Source organism: Bos grunniens, chromosome 3 (genome assembly GCF_055505025.1).
Source record: "Bos grunniens cultivar Pamir isolate PY7600 chromosome 3, Bosgru_T2T1.0, whole genome shotgun sequence".
NCBI lineage: Eukaryota > Metazoa > Chordata > Mammalia > Artiodactyla > Bovidae > Bos > Bos grunniens.
Window position 1 is genome coordinate 15,600,955 of NC_141167.1, and position 23,342 is coordinate 15,624,296.

The window sequence follows — 23,342 nt, forward strand, 5'->3', positions numbered from 1 at the left end:
TTGGAACTGTGGTACTGGAGAAGTCTCCTAGGACTGCAAGGAGATCCAACCAGTCCATCCTAAAGATCAGTCCTGGGTGTTCCTTGGAAGGACTGATATTGAAGCTGAAACTCCAATACTTTGGCCACCTGAAGCGAAGAGCTGACTCATTTGAAAAGACCCTGATGCTGGGAAAGATTGAGGGCAGGAGGAGAAGGGGATGACAGAGGATGAGATGGTTGGATGGCATCACTGACTCAATGGACATGGGTTTAGGGAGACTCCAGGAGTTGGTGATGGACAGGGAGGCCTGGCGTGCTGCGGTTCATGGGGTTGCAAAGAGTCAGACACAACTGAGCGACTATAAACACAACCTCATCTCTCACATTACTGCCTGAGCTCTGTCTCCCATCAGATCTGCAGTGGTATTATATTCTCACAGGAGCATGAACCCTTCTGTGAACTGCACATGCAAAGGATCTAGATTGCTCGCTCCTTATGAGAATCATCTCAAAACCATCCCCTTTAATCCCCCGTCTGTGGAAAAATTGTCTTCCAAGAAACCAGTCCCTGGTGCCAGAAAGGCTGGGAACTGCTGCTCTGGACCATCTTAAGAAATGCCTCAGCCACACACAAGCTGAGACCAAATCCCTTCCTGGTTTGATGATTGGTGAGGTCCTCTCTGAGCATCCTGAACATAGTTATACATTCACTGAATCACTATTTTATTGAGTACCTGCTATGTGCCAGGCACTGTTTTGTTTTTGTCTTTGAAAGTCTTTTATTTTTCTCTTTACACATGATTTTTTCCCTACGTATAGAGTATGTATGCATATATGTATCTTTGGTGAAACATTTAAATTCTACTCAGCACATTTTGATTATATAGTCTTATCAACTATATAGTCACTTATGTTTTACATAAGCTCCCTACCAGGCACTGTTCTATGTGGTGGGGAATGGAGTGGCCTATGAGACCAGAGTTTCTGCCCTTATGTGTTATTTGTTGTATATGTTGAATAGGGACAAGTGCTAAGGAAAAATAGTAAAACCCAAGATGAGTATCAATACTGGGGTAGGGATGAGAAGGTCACTTTTGAGTAAAGACCTGACCTGAGATCATGGACTATATTTTGGCAAAGAGCTTTCCAGGTTCAGAGCATAAATAGCATGCATGTGGCACAGCATGTTTGAGGAGCAGCACAGGGGCTCGAGCAGCTGGAAGGAAACAAACCAGGGTCCAAGCATGGACATGAGATCAGAGAGGCTTGTAGATCACAGTAAGGATGTGGGTTTTTCCTGAGTGAATCACCTCCAGAAAGTATCAGAAAGGCTACCTGTCACTAGTCCCTGGGAGTCAGCCCCCTTTTGGCTCCTTCAAATGCCTCTGAGTCATAAGGAATGAAGTGTAACCCTGCTTAAGATCTGTGAATCATGTAATTCAAATCCTCTAGTAGACCTACTCAGAGAAAGTCACAGAAAGGGACAAGAAAGGAGGCCAGGAAACCTCAAGGACTAAGTAGACTGGCTCTTTAAGCCCAAAGACTCAGGCACCAGGACAAGTAAAGAGCCATGGCTTTGGAAAGGAGAATGCTTCCATCAGGTGTGATGACCTGGGAGCCGGCTCGGGCCGGTCTTCACTGCCCTCTGCAGCCCTCATCCGCTTCCCCTGCACTGAACGCTCGATTCTTTCTGCATTCCAAGTGTCCCCCCAGTGGCCTACGGCAGCAGCAGGGCCTTCTGAGGGGCCTGGGATGCTGTGATTCAGGGTTTGCGAAAGCACTGGGGGTGAAGTCAGCTCTGTGGGCCCCAGGGCTACCTAAGAGTAGCCCTCTGTCCCTGGAGGGGTAAAGGAGCTGAGAAGTCACCCATGGTGTGTGTGTGTATGGAGGCAGGGGAGGCTGTTGAGGGGAGTCCCAGCCTCTGCTGGTCAGGGGAAGAGAAGGCTGCTTCAGTACAAATGGGGACATGCAGCCAAGTTTGGGGTGAGGTGTAGGAGGGCCCAGACTTCATCAGATGCTGGGACCTCAGGCTGGAGTTCTTATGTCTCCTGGAGGGAGCCAGCAGAACTCTTCAATAATGGAGCCAAGGGGTTGGTCACTCACTGAATTTCAACAGCTCCCACCATCACATGGGTCGGAGGCACCTGCCACACCCTTTTCTGCTCCTGCTGCTTGGAGTAGCCTTGCTGGCCCACACAGTTAGTGAGGCTGGGAGCCCCCAGCCGGTCACATCCGAGCCAGTCTCCCCTGGATGTCCTCAGTGAGAGTGGCGAGACCGAATGTCACTTCTGCTCTCATCATCCAGGTTCAGGTCTGTTTTTCTCATGGACCTGGTAACCCCTGGAAGAGCCAGGTCCTCCCATCTTTGGCTGCCAGCTCCTGCCCCAAGACCAGCACACACTGAGTGCCAGAACTCACAGAGGACCTCCTGTGGGCCAGGCTCTGGCGAGGCACTGGGTACTCTCTACAGGATAAACGAGGCAACCTGGGTCCTTGCCCAGCTGTACAAAGGCTGGGAAGGGATCTGCCCACAGCGAGATAGCAGGTCACCATCCTGACTCTACCTGCAGTGTTTCCCACAGGTGTTCCTAAAATAGGCCAGGCCACCCTCTCAGTTCAGGATGTGCCCAGAGGAAAGCACCCCACCTTCCACCCTCCCCCTTCTAGAACCCCTGACCATCCTGCTCAGGTCGTGGGGGCCCACCCCTAACCTACGAAAAATTAAGCTCAGCACTCACATCTTGGCTTGTACCCAAGTTGAGGGTTTTTATTTACAGAAAGGCCTGGGTGGATCTAGGGTTTGGTGGGAAGGGGTGATGCCAGGAAGGGAAGGGAGATGGGTGTTTAAATACTCAGATGGGAGGAAGGCAGGTAGGAAGCAGAGGACTGGCTTAGGGATGGTCCCCTCCGGGCAGTCACCCAGTAAGCCTGGGGGCAAAAACGGGATCAGGAACTAGCAAAGGCTTCGGTCCACTTGCCCCAAGGACAAGATGGCCAGTGGAGGATGATGCAGATTAAGGACACATTTGTTTTGATGACATCCGAGCAGTGCTCCAGGAACGAAGGCCACCCCATCCTCTCTGGACCGTGGACTCTCCAGTGCCATGTGCCCTGTTGGCCTCACCTTTTCATCTGATGCCCTCCCTTCCCTTCCCCCATGTTTTAGAATTTCCTTTTCCTCAGGACTCCTGGATCCCAGATGGAAGGTCCTGGAAAAGCTAGTTTCCTGGACTGAGGCATGGGGTGCATGTCCACCCAGAGGGGCCTGAGTCCTTTCCCCCCCAGGATGCCCACTGGGCTCTGTCTTGGCCTGATGCTCATGGCCCCTTGATGGATCCAGGCTCCGTGAGGCGTCCAGAGGCATAGGCTGAGGCTCCAAGGCAGGCCGCAGGTTCACAGAAGCCTTGCAGCCCAATGGGGCCTGGCAGGCCAGGTCGACCTGCCTCTCCTGGGGCCCCTGGAGCCCCTCGATCTCCATCTTTGCCGTTGATTGCCTGACCAGGCCGGCCAGGCAGTCCTATGGAAGGGAAAAGGTCAAGACATCAAGGCCTCCTCCTATCTTGGCCTTCGAATTCCTCAGTCTCTCAGGGAAACTGAAGTCAAGGACACCATAGAAAGAAGGGACTCTGCCTCAGACACGGTTCTAAAAGAGTCATGTCTCATGGTGCATTACTCCCAGTCAGTGAGTCGGGGGAATAAAGGCCCCTTCCCTTCCCTCCGTGAAGCAGATTTTTGTGTAGCCCAGGAAGTCCTCAGAATCCCAGCTGTCCAGTTCCCAGCCAGACCTGACCCAGAGGCTCCCGGCTGCTCCAAAGGGATGCAAAAATGGGATGCGTGGAACTGAGTTGGCCTCATGTTGTGAGAGCATGAGGGAGGCCTCCATGGAAGAGATCCAGTTGTCTCAGGTCATTAATCCCAGGACTGAGGGACAGGACTGCTACTGGGCAGGGCCAGGGTCTTACCTGGGATCCCCGGGGGCCCAGGCATCCCGGGGTGCCCACGGCCAACTTCTCCCTGATCACCCTTCTCTCCACGTTTTCCTGCAGAGAAAGAACCGAGCCTTAATTTTTCAGAATAGGAAAATTTTTTTTTCTTCTTTGCTTGCTATTTAATTTCTATTTCACACACAACAATTATTTCAGACAGTTGGAAATGACTGCAGAACTGATTAAACAAAGGCAAGTCCAATGGATGGAAAACTATAAAGCTGATAAAGTTCATTACAGGAAAGTGTCTGATAATGTCAACAGTCGGCATTTAGTATATACCAACTCCATGTAAATTACCTCTAAATGTAATCCTCCTGGCAACTATGAGATTGTTGCTATAAATATCTCCATTTCACAGATGATAAATCTAAGACCCAGGAATATTAATGGGTAACTTGTCCAAGAGCCACAATGAGAAAGTGAGAGAGTCTGGACTCACACCTGCTCTGACTCGAGCTTGCCTTCTTTACTGTTTTGTTCATCTGCCTCCCCACTTCTAGAGACATGGAGGGATGTTTATGGAGTATCACTAAGTCAATTTAAAATCGAAACAACATCCCCCCCCCCCAAAAAAAACCCAGGCTATAAATTAGTACATTTGTTTCTATCAATTTGCTACTGAGAAAGCAAGCCCAGGAGTGACATGGGAGAGCCATGGGTGAGAACTGTATACCTCATCCTAGAAAGGGGAATGATGAAAGATAGAAAACAGGAGGCTGAGCCATCAGCCGGCATAACTGAGACCCCAGGTGGCTGGTCTTGGCCAAATCGCCATCTCTTGGCCACCATAGAATAGCACTTACCCTTGGGCCCAGTGTTGCCAATCTGACCCACGGCTCCCACGATGCCAGGAACACCCCGAGGGCCAGGGTGCCCATGGGGTCCCTGTTTGCCTGGGTACCCAGGAGGCCCAGGGGGTCCTGGGGGACCCATCATCCCAGTCGCACCCAGGGCCTCCCGCTTGGCACTCACAGCCATTTCTGCCAATTGCTCTGGAGAGAGGGATGAGACAGAGAAGTCTGTAAGATGGGTGTGGCTCAGAAAAACTGGGAAGGCAGAGCATCCTGGCCTCTGGCCATGAGGTGTGCAGACAGAACAGCCAGGGGTCAACCTCCCCCTTCCTCAGGCTGTTCTGCAGACATCAAAGGTCCTGAGTGGGTGAGGACATAGGTAGGGTCCCCAACCCCTTGGAGGCAGAGCTGGAATGGCCACCCACGGCTCGTGACTCTCCCACAAGGCCACATGGAGAGTCTTCTGAAGGGTGGCGATGCCCTGGAGGTGAGAAGGAGGAGTTGGTGCCCCCTCACCTTGCAGCATCTTCAGCACCACATCCTCGATGTGCTGGTCACTAGCATCTCGGCCCTGAAAGCAGAGGAGGTCTTTCAGGAAGAAGCCCCCGGCTGCCAGGTCTGACTGCTCTGGTGCTATGACCCCTTCCTGTTCCCATTTTCTTACCCGAGGTATTTTCAGCATCTGACTGAAATCCCTCCAGCACCCACTCCCATCCTCTCTGATCTCGGGGCTTGGTACCAGCCTCAGGGAAGGAACTCCCAGCCTTTGAGGGGATAAGCAGCAAGCAACCCAAAGAGGCTCGTTCCCTAAGAGACTCCTCCTCCCCTGGAGGCCAACTCACCGCCACGCCCTGCCTCCCGGGCTGTCCCGGCAAGCCTCGGTCTCCAACCAGTCCTCGAGGGCCCGGAGGCCCCGGGTAGCCCTGCACCCCCGGGGCGCCCGCATCTCCGCTGGGGCCGGGGTAGCCAGGTTCTCCGCGGACTCCTTGCTGCGGGGCAGGTTGGGTTCCCAGCGGGAATCAGGAGACAAACGCGCAGGGGTGGGGGTTGGGGGTTATGCAGGAGTAGGGGAAGGATGGGGTTGGGGGCAGGGAAGCTGGGGGAGTCACGGTCCTAGTCCCCAGCGGCGCTGAGGCAATGGGGGTGGGGGTGGGGGGGCGGCAGAAGCGGGGAAAGGTGGCGTCACAGCTACAGGACTCACCTGTCCCTTGGGGCCTGGCTCGCCTGACTCGCCCTGTAGGCACAAGGAGGTGCTGTCCCGAGGAGGTGGGGTACCCGGGCCCGCCCGCTGCTCCCCTCCTCCACCCCGCGCAGCCCGCTCACCTTCTCGCCTTTCTCTCCTGGGAGGCCAGCCACGCCCGGGTCGCCCTGCAGATTGAGACAGGGTCAGATCGCGGTGGCCCCGCATGGCGTAGGTGCGGGGGCTGCACTGGCCTGTGACACTCCCGCTCCCCCATCCCGATGCGATGCGAGGGATGCCCTGATTGGTGGGGGTGAGGGGGTTTGGGGGGGAAGGCGGGTTTCTGGCACTCACCACTCCACCGCGGGGCCCGGTCTTCCCTGGGGAACCCTGTTGAAATTGGGGAGTCCAGAGCCTGGTGAGCTCCGATCTAGGGCAGGCTGGGCCCACAGGTCCCCCCAATCCAGGCTCCCAGCCACAGCCCCCTCTGAAGCTCCACCTCGCTCCCCAGGGCTCCTGGGGACCGGCAGGGGGTCATTTTTTCAGGTGGATTTGACCCCTCCCTCAGCATCTGAAGGCCTCTTTCCCTTGTATTTTTCAGTCCCAGTTAGTACCTTGTCTCCCTTGATGCCTGGCAAGCCTTGGGGCCCTGGAATTCCGGGAGGACCCTGTTCCCCTTTGGGGCCCTGAGGAGAAAAGAAACCAGAGGAATAAGTCAGACAAGGTGCCCAGACATACTCCCAGAGCCCATCTCAGCTGCTCTGTACTTACCTGCCGACCTTGAGGGCCTGGCTGCCCCACTGGCCCCCTCTCACCGTGGTCACCCTGAAATGGAAAGTGAAGGTCACATCCCAGCCATCAGCGGGGCAGCCTCTCCCTGCCAGATCCCAGACCCTGCATGGTCAGAGCGCCCTCTATTCCTGCTGTCACCACCATGGAGGTCCTTGGCTCCACTTCACAGACCAGCAAACTGAGGTCCTGGCTGGGAGGCCTCACGATGGAGCCTTGAGCGGACCAAGATCCTGCGTCCAGCAGTGCCAGCTGCTGCAGAGGCCCCCAGGGAGGGACCACTGTGCCAGGCACTTACCTTCTGCCCCATGATGCCCTGGGGACCGATTTCTCCTCGAGGCCCTGGCTCTCCCTGGGGGACAGAGAAATTCGGAGGTGAGCAGTAGCCTGGAGGATCCCTTCTTTCCACACCTGACCAACCCCTACCCACTCCTGGGGCTCAGCTAATTTGCTTCATCAGGGAAGACTTCCTTCACCTTCTTTCTTTGGGTCCCTGTCCTTTTCCTTCATAAGACCCAATACATTCGGAGTCTTTATTTAATTCAATGTCTTTCTCACAAATCCGTAAGCTCTATGTAAATAGGAGACTGTCTATCTCAGTGTCTAGTGGGTTGCAGATATTTGGTGAATGTTTGTGCAATGAGTGATGGAGAAGGAAATGGCAACCCACTCCAGTACTCTTGCCTGGAAAATCCCATGGACGGAGAGCGTGGTAGGCTACAGTCCATGGGGTCGCAAAGAGTTGGACATGACTGAGTGACTTCACTTTCTTTCTTTTCTTTCCTTTATGCAATGAGTAAATGACTCTGCCTGCTGGATTGTCAGCCCCAGTCATCTGGAGAGGTCATACCCCAGGACAGAAGCACCCCATCCTCTCTGCACTGTAGGGAAACAGGGGCGGAGAGAGAGGAGAGCTTTCCTGGGTCAGCGGCAGAGTCCTGACTGGGCCCGAGGGCACTCTGAAGCTAGGGCTCCACCGCAGAGTCTCACTCTGGCCCCACATGCTAAAAGCAGAGTCCTCAGGCCTGGAGGGAGGGATGGGGAGGAAGCAAAGCAAGAAGAGCCCTTGAGTCAGAGGAGGGGGCACTTACCTCCTTCCCGGGGGGACCAGAGACTCCAGGGAAGCCCTGCCGGCCCGGCTCACCCTGTAGGGAAAGAGTTCTAAGGTCAGTCTGTGTAGCCTAGTCAGGCCCTTGGCCTTGGAGAAGCCGGGTGAACCCTAAACAGACTCTGGAACCAAATGAGTTGGAAGCGGAGCGGGTTCTTAGGTCCTCTGGACTCCACTGACTTGCAGCCATGCCATCCTGTTCTCTAGCCAGGATGAGAGGTGGGAGGGAGGCAACAGGAGGGAGGTGATTAGCCCCAGTGAACCTGTGTTTAGGCCCGGTCTCAGCCTGAGAAGGCCTGGGCCTTGCAGTCTTTAAGCCATGGCCCTGGCCCCTGCCCTCAGGCTCCCTTGCTCAGATGAAGCCTACTCTCTGCCCCCAGGCTAGGGTCTCCTTACCTTGTCTCCAGGGCCTCCTTTTGTCCCAGGCATACCAGGCACACCCTGTAGAAGGAAGCTGATGTCAGTTTCTCCCCTGGCAGCAGGGAGCCCTGAGCATCTGCTATTTTGTCTCCCAGATTCCTCTCTCGCCTTGTGGGAGCTGAAGAGCAGAAGGCCCAGCCGTGAACTTGACTGCTAGCCCCGAATCCCCGGTGAGACAGGAGATAGGGACAGAAGGACCTGCTTTCCAAGGCCTGTGGTCCACGGGGAGAAGAGGAGCACACGCGAGTGCACACAGGAACAGTCTGCACGTGGATGTGTTAGCAGTCCTCAACTTAAGTATCCCTGGCAGGGAAGGATAGGGGTTCCCAGAAGGTGGGGGCGGAGGTGGGCCTGAATTGTGAGAAGACTCAGAGATGGGAAGGGCATTCCAGTAAGAGGGACCGGTAAAGGCCTGAAGGTGTGGCGGTAGAAAAGCTAAAGCTCTGTTGAGAAGGCAGAGGGTGAAGAGGGGCAGTGGCTGACGGGTCAGATTATGGTGGTCCTAGGATGCTAAGATGAGCTGTGAGGATGAGGAGTGTAGCTATCCTGGTCATAAATGTTCCCCTGCCACTTCCTGCACCTCAGTGACTCTGCTGAATAACTGGACAGAATGACATTTTCCTGGAGGCAGTGGTGGGGGCGGGTTGGGGGAGTTGGGGAACAGGGAGGGTGGAGCACCATGGAAGGTATTTAGCAGGGAAACGGTCAGATTCCACTTAGCCAACATGGAGGGTTGGTATAATCTAAGAGAAGGCTAGGGCAGCTGTCCAAATGATGAGGCCTAACCCAGGCCAGCGTTGGTGAGGAGGCCTGAGCTGAGCAGGGACAAGGTCCAGAGCACAAGTCCTGGGTATGTGACTTCCACCTCATCAGCCACTCATGCCACTTTGGGGAAGTGGGCCACAGAGTGCCTGGCCTCTTGGTGGAGGAGAAGCGACTTGCCCTGTGGCGGCCCCCACGGCTCCACCCTGTACTCACCGCTAGGCCCTGGTGGCCTGGGTTTCCCGGCCGCCCTGCCTGTCCTGCACTGCCCTGCAAGAGACAGAACCAGAGGCATAAATGAGAGCTCCAGCCTGGGGGGGTCCATGGCCCCCACCCAAGTGCAGGCTGGTAAGCTGAGGCCCCGAAGCGAGAAGGAATGTGTTGGTGACACATCTGAGGCTCCCAGGCTCCGAGGCCTCCAGCCTCAGTGCAGTGGAGCTCAGAGCCTCAGCTGGGAGGACCCCAGACCCTCACCCCCATCCCAGGGGCCGTCCCCACTCGTACCTTCACTCCAGGCGTGCCTGGGGTCCCATCCTTGCCGTCGATGCCTGGGGGTCCCTGCTCAGCAGGAAAGTTGAAGGGAGAGTCACAATGGGGGGATGCCTGGGGTCAGGGCCCCCATCCATGTCCCTCTGTGGGGGGCAGTGTGCAGGTGGGAAGTGGGCCTGGTTGGCTTGGGAAGCCCCAGCAGCTAACTGGGGGAGTGGAATGGAAGTGGGAAGGGATTTCAGGGGATGGGTGACAGTCCTTCGCTTGTGTGGGTGATGAGTGTCTCAAGACCCCTCCTACATCACCACTCTATTTACAGGTGAAAAAAATTGAGGCGCAGAAAGAGGGCATTTCCCGAGGTGACAGAGCCAGCCCATTGGCAACAGAGTTCAGTCTAGAACCCCAGGCTCCTCCTCCTCTGGGGGCTTGGAGACCCACCTGGACCCTGCCCTCTGTCTACTTACGGTTGCTCCCTTTGGGCCTGTTATTCCCTGGGGTCCTCGAACTCCTTGGCTCCCCTGCAAAGTAGACAGAGAGCAGACCACCTTCAGGACCACCTTCAGATTCAGCCTTCAGGAGGCTGAATCCCAGTCTGGCTATTCAGAGAACTGCTGAGAACAGTGACCTCCGAGTCCCAGGGCCCCTATGGCACAGGCCATGCTGGGTAGGGGCTGGTGGAGAGGGTCCTAGTTGTGTGACTTTGCCCTGGACCCAGATGGAGGGAGCAGAGGTGGGCATCAAGCAGGCTGCGCAGGAGTAGCAGCAGGACAGGGGAGGAGCCAGGGTGACCCACCAAGGCCCTGAGTGACACCGATGTGAAGAAACCCAGCAACCAAAGACAATGTGTGGACTTGGTTTGGGTCTTGATTTGAACAAGAACCCTGAAAAGACATTGTTGAAATCATTGTGAAAAATTGAGCACAAGCTGATGATTAGATGCTGTTCAGGAATAACTGGATAATTTTGCTTGTGTGATTGATAGCGATATTGTGGTTATGTGCGGAACCTTATTTTTAAGAGATACATTGAGAAGTGAAATGGGTAATATGACATAATGTTAAGAATTTGCTTGAAAATATCAGAGCAAAGGAAAGAAAGAGAGAAGGGAATGGATAAAGTGAGTGTGGCAAAAGATTAGTTTGGGGAGGGGACATAAGGGCTCACTATATTATTCTCCCTACTTTTGCATATGTTTAAAGACTTGCATAAATAAAAAAAATACAACTAACAATAACAAAAAAACCCCTAACTTTACGTTCTGCTCAATTTTTCTGTAAACTCAAAATTGCTCAGAAGAAATACTCTTATTAATTTTAAAAAGGAGAGCGTTAAGAGAACTGGGATCTGGGCCAAATCTCATTAGCCCCATGACTGATTTGGTGGAATTTCATTGTCTGGCCTGGTAACTATGGGACTGGATCCTACAGCTTCTCCCTGAGCCTGAAGTTGACCAGCAGTAGGTGGGGCTTGGAGGAAGGAGCTGCTGGGCTAGCTGGGCTACGGGCACAGATGTTCCCCCCTCACATCAGCCACCCACATATACAGACAGACAGAATAACACATGGGCACGGGCGTCTACATGTGCACACACGCAGACACACATGTGCACCTCAGTGTATCCACTTGAGCCTTGGGTGGAGCTGAGTCCACCCAGTTCTCCCCCGCAGGGCCCTGACTGCAACAGGGATGACTGAGGACTCACCACATCACCCTTCTCTCCAGCTCGGCCCGGTGGTCCCCGTGGACCTTCCTCACCCTGGTAGGAAGGACAGAGAGAAATCCAAGTTACATGGGCTCAGGGAACTCACATCCTTTGCAGCCCCAGAAGCTGCGTCCAGGGGAGGAAAGTAGGGGCAGGGAGTAGGAGCAGACTCACAGGTGACCCGGCTGCGCCGATGGAGCCCACCATGCCTTTGTACCCCTGAGGGCCCTGGGGAGAGGAGATTGTGGGTCAGTCTTGGCTGGACCCCAGAGGCCAGAGGGCTAGTCCCGGCAGCTCTTTCTTGCAGGACACCCCCCTCTCCCAGACCCACTCACCGTCTCTCCTTTGGGTCCTGCCATGCCTGGGTAGCCCCTGACACCCTGGGGACCCTGTCAAGACAGAAGAATAACAGTGATGGCAACTAGAAGGCCCACGTTGTGACACCTTCCCTAAACCCCAGCCCAGTCTTCGAGACGTCTCCCTAAGGCAGGCACAGAGTCCCTGTCACAGATGGTCAGTGAGACTCAGAGATGCTAGGGACTCGCCAGGAACAGTGGCAGAACCAGGGCCTCAGCTGAGCCTTTTGGCTGACAGCAGCCTTGGTTCCAGTCCCCCAGTGTCTCACAGCCAGCCTCATCCAGAGCCTCACCAGCTGGACACAGGCATCTCTTCTGCCAGTTAGAGGCCAGAACAAGGGAATGACTCCACTAAGGTCTCCTGGGGGGATGAGGTGGGGCGGGGAAAGTGTTCCTTACCGGTGGTCCAGGGATGCCTTGCTCTCCAGAGGCACCCACATCTCCCTTGGGACCCTAAGGGCCAGGAAAGAGAGATCAGATAGGCAGGCAGATCGACAGACAAATATTCAGACAACCAAAGACAACATCCTCTTCTCAGCAAGAGCAGACAGGAAGGCGTCCTGGAAAGCATAGGGTCCCAGGGATGACAGATAGGGAAATGGGGGCACAGCAAGGGAAGGAGCTTGCCCAGGGACATACTGACTTAGCGCCTTGGCCTCCTGCCTCCCAGTTCAAGGCTTCATCCCCGAAGCCCCACATTTGAAGGGAAGGGAGAAGGATGCGCGAGGAGGCTCCAATAGGGCCCTCTCCAAACACACTCTCCCACGGCCCTCTGCCCTCGCACTCACCGGCTTCCCCTGGCGGCCGGAATCTCCCAGAAGCCCGCGTCTGCCTGGATGCCCCTGTGGGGAAGGAGAGAGCTTAGAGTAACGTCCCGTCCCCCCCTCCCCTGCTCCACCCTCCGAGACTTGGGCCAGAAGCTCACCTTCACGCCCTGCAGCCCTGGGGGCCCTTTCACGCCCGCTGGACAGTTGGTTGGACACTGGAAGAGAAATTCCGCAGGGTTCTGTGTCACTGGCCTGCCCCAGGCCAACAGGGCAGTGCTTCCCAAGACCTCTCCTCCGCCCGCACCTGGCTGCACCTCTCCGGCGCAGTCTCTCCGGGTCTCCAGGGACCCTACCGTCTGAAGGAACCTGTCTCCTTGCCCGCCCCTCTCAAGATGACCCGCCCCTTCCCCGGACTAGCCCCGCCCCAGGCCCTGCCTCTCACCAGGAAATCCGCGCTGCCTTCCAGACCCTGAATGGTTCCAGGGCGGCCCTGAGAAAAGATGTGTGGAGATGGAACCTGACTCGAACCCTCCTCTCCCCAGTCTTGTGCCGAAGACCTTTGTCCTTCCCCAGCCCCACCCTGCCATGTGGGAGGCCTGAGGACACTTACCGGTTTCCCAGGGGGTCCCGGAGGCCCTGATGGTCCCTCTGGTCCAGGATCCCCCTGGAAGCAAGAAAGGCCCAAATCATACCCTTGTCCAGCCTTGGCTAGGTCACCTCTGCCCCCTGCTCCAGTTCCCGCTACTGCCCTGTCCATCCTGCCCTCCAGGTCCCCTCCTGAGATCTGGGGAGATCAAAGCCTGATCTGCAGAGGACGCCCCGCCATTGGCTGCCCCAGACCTGGAGGAGATTCCTGGTGGCCAGAAGCAGGCCCAGGAACTCCTGGAGAGGTTCTCAGCTTGCGCTTGAACGCAGAGGGCAAGACAGAGTGAGCAGAGGAGTGGCTGGGGCTCACCTTGGGGCCTGTGAGTCCAATCTCACCAGGGAGGCCAACAGGTCCAGGTGGTCCCTACGAACAGAGACATCAGTGGCTAGAATGCCTCAGAGGGTTAGCCCAGCCCTGCCACAAAGATAGAAACAGGTGCCCAGAGCCCCTTTCCCCACTTTCACTTTGTAACCAGCCCCAAAGAAGCAGACAAATTAGGACAAATTAGGGCTTTAAGGACCAGAGAATTTCAGAGTCAGTGGATAGGCCCAGGGTTCTCTGACAAGTTGGCCCATTTCTGACACCATCACAGTATGCTGGCCCCTCCCCATGCTGGCCAGTCCCCTGGAAGCCCTTCTCAACTCTCCCCCTCTGAAAGTCCCAGGGACCCTGCCCCATCCCTGAGGACTTACAGGAGGTCCGGCGAAGCCAGGGCCCTGAAACAGAAGGAAAGATTAGGTTCATGGCTCCTTTTACAAATCCCCCTACCTACAAAGGGTCCCTTAAAGCCACTGCAGGTTATACTCACCGGCAGGCCGGGGGGACCTGGGAGCCCAGGCTGGCCCTGCAAAAGCAATAGGAGAGGCTCAGAGGCTGGGGTCTCCTGCATTTCTGCTCCTCTCTGCCACAGCCCCTCCTAAACTCTGGTACCTAGATTGCCCATGCTGAACCCCTAACAGGCCACTTGCCTTGACTCCAGGGATCCCTGCAGGACCGGGCTCCCCCTTGGCTCCAGTTAGACCCTGGAGAAGAAAAAGAAGATACATCTGTGAGGGGCAAACCTGCTCCCTGACCAATGGGAGGACAGGGTGGGTCCAGAGGTCTCTCCTGGTTGGGCCCAGGCTGCCTTTCGTCACACTGCATGAAGGCCTATGGGCATCAACACCTCACTTTCCTTTCTTCCAGTTCCCACACTAGCCCTTGATGATTATCCTCTTTTGAAAGGTAAGAACCCAACGCCCAAAGATTTGTTAGCCCAGACCTCACATCTCCAGTCTAGGAATCTAGAAAACCTAGATAGATATGGGTCTGGATTAGCCATTTTCTTAATGTCTGCCCTTGACAGCTTATTCTGAGCCTCAGTATTCTCATCTGCAAAATGGGTTAATAATCAATGCTTGCTTCTCTGGGTGGTTATGAAAATCGATGTGTAAGGCAATATGCTTTGTAATCTTTGCAGGGTATGGATGAGTTGGAGCGACCCTGTGGCTGCTCACAGCCCTAATGGGCACTTCTTGAGCCAGCAGGCCATTCATGGGGGGCCACTTTTTCCTCCCATCTTTTAGTGACTGACTCAAGTGTCTCCCCAACCAGATGACTTCCCAATAACCGTGTCCAGGAGACAGTGACCTTGGAGCCTGTGTCCAGGAGCCTGTGACCTTGAGCCCATGAACCCCTGGAACTGCATGCTCTCAACCAAATGATGTTCTTCTCTTGAGTAGTGCCTGGGGCTGTAAGGGGGTGGGGTGGGGAAGGGTAAAGGGGAGGAAAGGAGAGGATGCAAAAGGGCAGCTCTGCCCAGAGAATTAAGTGTAATACTTGGAGGCCAGAAATGTGAGGCTAAATTCTGACTGCTGCTAAGTCCTCTGGATGCCCATCTGCCCTTGATTCAGTGCTCCTGGTGTGGGTGTGAGGTCAGAAGCCACATGAGGGTAAGGGGAACTCACAGCTGTAGAGTCTCCATTATGCTCTGCACAGCAGATCAGGGAAGATGCCAGAACTGGGTTTTGGAAGTCAGGGGGTGGAGCCCTAGCCTACTCTACCTGACGCTCAGGTAGGTACTCACATCTATCCCGGGCTTCCCGTCTGGCCCATCTGTTCCTGCTTTGCCAGGCTCTCCCTTAGGTCCCTTGAAAACAGAGGTGGAGCAAATATTAGCCACAGGCAGGAAAGACCTGGAAGCATCAAAGGTCAAAGGGAAAAAGCACTCACCGGAGGGCCAGCTTTCCCAGGGGGCCCTTTGTCACCCTGCAAGATATAAGTTGTTGAGAAAGCTTACCGTGGCTTGTGCAACCCCAGATGGGCACACACAAGCCCTGGTTGACCTGCCCACATGCTCCTCTCCTTTTCTGTCCTGGGTCCTCTCAAACCTCGTGCTTTTTAGGAAAATAGCTCCCTTTCTTTCAAGAAAACCATAGGTGGATTGAGACCAACCCCATGCAGGCTGGAGAGAGTGACATCAACATGCAAGTGAGTTCTGGACATGCCAGTGTTGGGACGGTGCCAGTCATGAGATCTGTGAATGGGTTGCCTCGGAGAGCGGTGCCTCTTGGATTTGAGCAAGTGTGAGAAGAAACTTTGGGGCTTTTAGGAAAACACGAAGAGAAGGTGAGCGAAGGGGGCAGTGGTAGACTGGGGTCAGGAGAATGAGATGCGGCAGGGGCAGGGACCAAGGGGGCAGCTTCAATCTGTCCCCAAGGCAGGAAGGACCTCCTTCCCCTGTGACAAAGGATCCTCGATGGAGAACAGACGTGGCCTGTGGAATCACATTCAGCCCCAGAGAGACCTCCAGGCATTTCAGGGCCTCTGGCGGCCAGAGAGCCTGGCAGGGGCCCAGCGCCCGTGTTTGGAGGGTGGGGGCACCAAGTTGAATAGAAAGCTGTGGAGATGGGTAAATATGGGGCTGACCTCGTGGGGGAGCATCCAGAATGAGGTATTTAACTCTCACCACGGTGGGGAGAGCAGGGAAGGAGCCCAGCTGCTTCTAAATCGGGAAGAAAAATGTAAAGGGAAGAGACTGGAGTCTGGCCCCCGCTGGACAGCGGTCTGGCCAAGCCTCCCAAGCTACCCTGAAGAGGCACCCAGACGTGCCAGGGGGCAGCGCGCGGAGTTAAGGCGTCTCCCACCCCCAAACGGGAGGAGGGGGCGGGGGATGAGGAATCGCTGTGAGCTGTGGCAGGTAGACCGAACAGCAGCTCCTTGTCCACCAGCAGCTATAACGGGCTCTGCCGCTCCAGGCTGGTTTGAGGTTTTTGTAGAACAAACGGGCTCCTTGTGGGGCAGGCCGGCGCTGCCTACTGGCAACTGGGGGCACTGCACCTCCAGGCACCGACCTCACCGCCGCCACCCCCTGCCTCCACTCCCAGAGCACACAAAATTCCCCTTTGTCCGCAGCCTCTCGCCCCCCGCCCCCCCTCTCCCGGTCCCGGTCCCGGGTTAGAGACTCACGTCGATTCCGTCGGATCCAGGCACTCCCGGTGGCCCTGGGGGCCCCGGAGGCCCCGGCTCTCCTGGCAGACCTCTCTGAAAACACAAAGCGGGCAGCCCTCAGACACTGCAGGGAACTGGGCGTCCAGGGGCGCACCTCCCCCCTGAGGAGCCGTGAACTCCCCTTCACTGAGAACACACTGTGGACCTTTACATATATTATCTTATTGACTGGTTCAGAACTCTGAGCCGAGACTAACGAGCCCCAGTTTGCAGGTGAGGAACCAGGCTCCGAAAGATCACAGGAGGTAAACTGTGGAGCTAGAATTCCGCCCTAGGTTTGCCCAGCTCCTTCCACTGTACCGCGCTGCCCCTGCGCCGTCGTGGGTGGAAAATAGAAGGAGCTGCTGATGACTCAAATAACGGATGGTTAAGGAAGACGGTACCTAGAGATGCTTGATCCTCAATGAACGGTTGCTTGGATTATTTTTAGATGGACGACAGATATTGAAGATGGATAGGTACCCCTCTACCTCTCCCCCTGGTGAGGATAAAGCCCGACAGGAAAGTTGGGGAGGTGCAGAAAGATGGGGCCGTTGAGGGTGTCTAGGGAGGGCAAGCCTGTTCTCTCCTCCTTCCGAGAGCATCCGTCTCCCAGCACCGCTCCTCCGTCCTCAGTTGGATGGCGCTCTTAACGCGATCCATCCTAGACCCAGGCAGGGGTCCGGCGTTTGCCAGGTGCCCGCGCTCCCATCCCCACCCCCAGACCGAGAAGTGCCAGGTTGGCGCCCCACGGTCGAGCTGCGAACCGCCCAAGGCCCCAGACGGCGCCCCGGCCCGGCCCCTCCGCGCCCGCGTCGCGTGAGGCCCCCCTGCCCCGAGCCGGCCCTCGGAAGTGAGGCGCGGGAGCGCTAGCCGGGCGGATAGCATCAGCCGAGCGGGAGCGGCGTCTGGCTGGAGCCGGCGCCCCCTGGGAGGCGGCGGGGGCGGAGGATCCCGAGCTCCGTGAATGGGCACCATTGTCTCCCCCGCCACCTGGGCTCTCCAGGCTGCCAGGACGCGGCGCCAGCTCCTGCTCCACGCCGCCGGGCCCGGGCAGGGCCGAGCATCTCCGGACAGGGTCCCTCTGGCTCCCCGGCTCGTCCACCTCTTTTCACGGTGCCGAGATCTCCACCCCCGACCCCATTTGTGCCCCTACTGAAGGAACGTGAGCGGCTGCCCCTCAGGCGAGGGGGTGTCAATAGAGGGTGGGGGTCAAGCCGAACACTCCACCAGACCCCAGGACCCGGAACCCCGGACCCAGATCCCGCATTCCGGAGCCCGGAGCGGGAGTGGCTGCAGGACTTACGATCTGCGCCAGGGCGAGCCCCAGCACCTGCAGGAGAACCAGGAGGCTACGGGGGTCGGCCGCGGGGGCCATGGCGGGCGTCGGGCTCGAGGTGGACTGATGCGGGCACCACGCACGCACCGACGGCTGAAGCTCCTGGCGCGACGGCTCCGGCTGCTCTCGGACCCGGCGGGCCGGGCCTCCTGAATATGCGGCTGGGCGGGGCGGGGGGCCCGCGGGGTCTGTCACCTGAGAGGACCCGGGGAGGGAGGCTGGCGTTCCCGGCCCAGCTCCGCCCCGCTCTGTCCAGCCGCCAGCGCCCACCCTCCATCCTCTCGCCCGGCTTCCCGGAGGCCTCGGCCGGGTGATCCGAAGAGCGGCCAGGGTGCGGGACCGGGACCATGGCTCCGTTCCTCTATAAAGAGGAAGAGGGCCGTCCGAGTTGCCTGTCCAGCCCGATCTCCGGGACCCAGCCCGTTTCCCCGACCCGCAGTCTGCCTCCCATCACTTTGCGCCTTGTCCTCAGCCACTTCAGCCTGCGAGCCCGGGCCTGGGTGCCCTGGTCCAGGGCCCAGGCCGAGGACACCGCAGGTTCTGCCGACCTTGTAGCAGGCTTTGCCCAGCTCTCCATCCACCTCGTTCCTCTCCACCTACGATCAATCAGGCCTCGTCCCTGTTAAAACATACCGCAGAGGATGAGATGTTTGGATGGCATCATCCACTTGATGGCCGTGAGTCTGGGCAAACTCTGGGAAGTAGTGAAGGACAGGGAAGCCGGGTGTGCTGTAGTCCCTGGGGTCGGTCAGCAAAGAGCTGGACAAGACTGAGCGACTGAGCAGCAACAACAATGGCCCTTCCTGGGTCAGCCATGCTATGAACACCCCTTCACCTTCTCCCCCTGGCTTCACTGCTAATACTAGCCAAGCTGTCTGCACCCCATTTCTAAACTTCCTCATCTCCCTCTCGTCTCTGTGTTTCCACCCCAGCTGGGAGACCAGTGAGGCTCTTTATTCCTCCAGTCATGAAGCTGTTGGCACCTGGGTCTGCCTTGGCCATTCTATCCTTGAAGTCTTCACTGCCCAGGTGTCCACCATTCAACCCTCCTCCTTCTCCTTCCACTTACTCATCCTTCTTAAAAAAAATTTTTTTTGTTTGTTTGTTTGGCTGCTCTGGGTCTTAGTTGCAATACTCCAGATCTTTGATCTTTGCTGGAGCATGTGGAATCTTTAATTGAATCATGTGGAATCTAGTTCCCTGAACAGGTATTGAACCAAGGTCCCCTGAATTGGGAGTGCTGAGTCTTAGCCACTGGAACACCAGGCAAATCCCAAGCACTTCTCCTTCTATTGCTTTTTCTTCTCTGCAGCTCCCTTAAGCACCAGGGTCTGTAGGATTGACCATTTCTCTACCTCCAGGTGATCTCCTTCATGTTCACAGAAACAACCCGCACCTTATTTACCAGAGTTTCCAAAACCTACTTGTCAAGAGTAGCCTCTCTCCAGTCTCTGCCTTCTCTTTCATTCACTTAAGCAATGTCGGTTTAGCGCTTTGGTGTCTGACTCTGTCACTAAGTATGACCACAGGCCCTAAAATATGAAGTCTTTGCTGTCATTGTTGTTTAGTTGCTAAGTTGTGTCTGACTCTTTCGCAGCCGCATAGACTGTAGCCTGCCAGACCCCTCAGTTCATGGGATTCTCTAGGCAAGAATACTGGAGTGGGTTGCCATTTCCTTCTCCAGGGGATCTTTCTGACCCAGGGATCAAACTTGCGTCTCCTGCATTAGCAGGCATATTCTTTACCACTGAGCCACTTGGTAAGTCTCAGATTGCTCTTCTTTAAAAGGAGATAATAGTAGTCCCTATCTTATGGGGTTTTGTGAAGATTGAATGAGATGATGCATATGAAGTATTTAACCTAACAAGCAGCACATAGTAGGTGCTTGCTACATTTCTGCTTTCATTATGATTTATTGAGGACTCTCTGTATCAGTCCTGTTGTGTGGGGAAGACAACCACAAGCAGGTCAGCTAAAATAGTGAAGGAGAGTACTCTCTGGAACCTGGGAAAGTTCAACTCCATTAGGCATGTTGGCAAAGGGCCCTGCGCTTTGAAAACTGTCCCTGAGTTTGGGAGAAAGGGTTTGAGAGAACTGAATTGCTCTACCCTACAGAGTGAAGGAGAATTAGGAGTTTGCAGGAAGTAAGATGAGAGGAGGAGAGAGAGAGCTGGTGGGCACTGCCTGGGTGCGTGGAATTATATGTAAAGGATTTCTAAGTAACAAGATGTCCAAAGTTGTTGGTTTCATGTTGTTCATTTCTTCCTCTCTTTGTGGGCTGAACACACGAAAGTCTCTGGGGAGTAAGTATGGTTTTTTTTCCTGTATGTGGAAAGATGGAAAGGGGATGAGCTTCATCTTTGAACAGGACACATGAGTGTATTCATTGTCTATTGCAGCATAGCAAACCATCTGAAAACTGAGTGGCTTAAAACAACCACTGCTCAGCTTGGAAATTCAGGAATGGCTCTGTTGGTTGGTTTTTCACTTGAGGTCTGTTATGAGGTTGCAGTCAGATGGTGGCTGGAGCTGAAGTCACCAGAAGGCTTTTTCACTCACGTGTCTGGTGTCTGTACTGGGAATCCTTCAATAACGGGCTGGAATAAGTGGAATTTCTTGGGTGTCTCTCTCCTTGATCCCTTTGTGGGCTTGCCACAAGGTCTCTCCCACGTGGCAGCTTCAGTGTATCTGAACTTCTTACACAGCAGCTCAGAGATAGTGGGACCAGACTATAGCAGAACTGCCACCCAGGAGCTAGTTTTGGAAGTCACACTGAGTTAACTTCACTGAATTCTTTTGGTCCAGGCAATTACAAAGATTTGCCCAGTTTCAAGGAGAAAGAACAGGGATTCCCACACTTGATGGAGTGTCACTGACACATTTCAAGAGCATGGGGGCCCAAGCAAGATCTTATGGTGAGTACTCCTGGGTATGCTTGCCACCAGCTTTTATGTCTCAAGAGAGAGCCGCAGCCTCCCCAGGAGACCCTCCAAGACCAGCAGGAAGAAGCAGAGACATGAGGAATGCACATGCGCAAAAGACCACGTGAAGACACAGTGACGAGGCAGCCATTGCAACACGAGAAGGGAGAGGTCTCAAGAGAAACCAATCCTGCCAGCACCTTGACCTTGAATTACCAACCTCCAGAACTGTGAGAAAATAAACTTCTGTTGTTTAAGCAAAAAAACCAACAAAACAAAAAACAGCATGGGAGATGGAACATATATTGGTGCAGCTATTTTTGGAAAATGCAATCTACCATACTTGGGCTTATAAAATGAACCAATTCAGCGGAAGGCTAAGCTCCAAGTAGGAGCTGATCAAGAGAAATCTTAGACACAAGTCATGAACCAGAGGTTCCGGCCAGTCTCATATAGCTATTAAGGAGCAGGGAATAAATGGAGAGTCGTATATTGACATTCCTGAATAGGAAGACTCAACATTGCAAAGATGTCAGCTTAGTGTATGAATTCCACACAAACCCAATCAAAATTGGAATGCAGTTTTTAAACACTAATTTTATTCACTTATTTTTGGCTGTGTGGGCTCTTCTCCAGTTGCAGCGAGCTGCAGCTTCTCTTCGTTGTGGTGCAGGGGCTTCTCATTGCTGTGGCTCCTCCTGTTGCAGAGCACAGGCTCTACAGCGCGCAGGCCTCGGGAGCGGCAGCACATGGCCTCAGTAGCTGTGGTTTCCAGGCTTAGTTGCTCTGTGGCATGTGGCATCTTCCCAGATCAGGGTGCAAATCCGTGCCTCCTGCATTGGCAGGTGGATTCTTTACCACTGAATCACCAGGGAAATCACATTTAATCTATGATAAAGACATATATATTTAGTTTATGATAAATGTTAAATTTAAGGTCACAGAGGAAAGGGTAGATTAGTCAAAAATTTTTGAAGTAATTGGATAGTCAGAAAAAAAAGTCAGTTTTATAGTAAGGAAAACTTTTCTGAGCAATAAACAAAACCATGAAAAGATGTCTTAATTTGACTTCGTAACACTTTTAAAATGTCTTTATATTAAACATGTTTAGATAAAATTAAAAACAAAAAAGGAAATATTCATCATGTACATTATCAAAGACTTAATCTGAATAACATACAAAAGATTCTTACAAGTCAATAAAACAAGCTCTGACAAACACTTCAAAGGATTATCTAATTCGAATCTTCTACAAGCTTTTTAGAGAATGGAAAAATAAGTAACACTCTCAAGCTCATTTTATGTGGCTAATAAAACCCTGATATCCAAAGCAGTGATGGAGCATAACAGAAAGGAATATTGGAGGCCGATCTGTCCTATGAACACAGATGGAAAAATCCTATTTAAAATATTAGCACATTGAGTATAGCAATCTATTAAAGGAAACATCATGACCAAGTTGATTTTATACTGGGTTTAAAATTAGAAAACCTATTAATGTGATTCACCACATTATTAAAGAAGCTTAAGATCATTTCAAAATGCCAAAAAAAGAAACTCAAATGTCTGCTCTTGTCTTTCCACCTGCCATAGACATTACCTTTATTCTCTTCAAGAATAACCTGGAAATGGGGGCCCAAGAAGCCAGATAGTAGACCAGAAGGAAATGTTGACATCACACCCTTTCACCCTCATCTCTCCCAATGGATTCACAAAGCCTGGACACAACATCATTAGTCATTCAGATCAGATCAGATCAGTCACTCAGTCGTGTCCGACTCTTTGCGACCCCATGAATCGCAGCACGCCAGGTCTCCCTGTCCATCACCAACTCCCGGAGTTCACTCAGACTCACGTCCATCGAGTCAGTGATGCCAACCAGCCATCTCATCCTCTGGCGTCCCCTTCTCCTCCTGCCCCCAATCCCTCCCAGCATCAGAGTCTTTTCCAATGAGTCAACTCTTCACATGAGGTGGCCAAAGTACTGGAGTTTCAGCTTTAGCATCATTCCTTCCAAAGAAATCCCAGGGCTGATCTCCTTTAGAATGGACCAGTTGGATCTCCTTGCAGTCCAAGGGACTCTCAAGAGTCTTCTCCAGCACCACAGTTCAAAAGCATCAATTCTTCAGCACTCAGCTTTCTTTATAGTTCAACTCTCACATCCATACATGACCACTGGAAAAACCATAGCCTTGACTAGACGGACCTTTGTTGGCAAAGTAATATCTCTGCTTTTGAATATGCTATCTAGGTTGGTCATAACTTTCCTTCCAAGGAGTAAGCGTCTTTTAATTTCATGGCTGCAGTCACCATCTGCAGTGATTTTGGAGCCCAGAAAAATAAAGTCTGACACTGTTTCTACTGTTTCCCCATCTATTTCCCATGAAGTGATGGGACTGGATGCCATGATCTTCGTTTTCTGAATATTGAGCTTTAAGCCAACTTTTTCACTCTCCACTTTCACTTTCATCAAGAGGCTTTTTAGTTCCTCTTCACTTTCTGCCATAATGGTGGTATCATCTGCATATCTGAGGTTATTGATATTTCTCCTGGCAATCTTGATTCCAGCTTGTGTTTCTTCCAGTCCAGCGTTTCTCATGATGTACTCTGCATAGAAGTTAAATAAACAGGGTG

The 23,342-nt window shown here is 54.0% G+C and overlaps 1 protein-coding gene across 1 annotated transcript; it reads right to left on the reverse strand.

The window, feature by feature from the left end:
• Nucleotides 1-2,725: 2,725 nt before the first annotated feature.
• On the reverse strand, nucleotides 2,726-17,967 carry COL9A2 (collagen type IX alpha 2 chain). Its single transcript, XM_086381073.1, has 32 exons — nucleotides 17,755-17,967; nucleotides 16,428-16,502; nucleotides 15,192-15,227; nucleotides 15,046-15,108; nucleotides 13,949-14,002; nucleotides 13,789-13,824; nucleotides 13,673-13,696; nucleotides 13,290-13,343; nucleotides 12,945-12,998; nucleotides 12,777-12,824; nucleotides 12,493-12,549; nucleotides 12,356-12,409; nucleotides 11,967-12,020; nucleotides 11,547-11,600; nucleotides 11,386-11,439; nucleotides 11,212-11,265; nucleotides 9,974-10,027; nucleotides 9,525-9,578; nucleotides 9,237-9,290; nucleotides 8,235-8,279; nucleotides 7,822-7,875; nucleotides 7,029-7,082; nucleotides 6,713-6,766; nucleotides 6,556-6,627; nucleotides 6,296-6,331; nucleotides 6,085-6,129; nucleotides 5,963-5,995; nucleotides 5,604-5,750; nucleotides 5,278-5,332; nucleotides 4,774-4,962; nucleotides 3,944-4,021; nucleotides 2,726-3,498 (listed from the first exon to the last, which is right to left on the reverse strand). Exons 1-32 carry the CDS (start codon nucleotides 17,824-17,826, stop codon nucleotides 3,299-3,301), a joined length of 2,067 nt encoding a protein of 688 aa, XP_086237199.1. The 5' UTR covers nucleotides 17,827-17,967; the 3' UTR covers nucleotides 2,726-3,298.
• Nucleotides 17,968-23,342: the final 5,375 nt, after the last annotated feature.

Coding starts and splice junctions, on each gene's coding strand:
- COL9A2 (XM_086381073.1), bottom strand. CDS start 17,826: ATGGCCCCCGCGGCCGACCCCCGTAGCCTCCTGGTTCTCCTGCAGGTG. Junction 14,003..15,045: donor ACGGGAAGCCCGGGATAGAT/GTGAGTACCTAC, acceptor TTTCTTCTCCAG/GGTCTAACTGGAGCCAAGGG. Junction 12,999..13,289: donor TTGGACTCACAGGCCCCAAG/GTGAGCCCCAGC, acceptor TCTTGCTTCCAG/GGGGATCCTGGACCAGAGGG.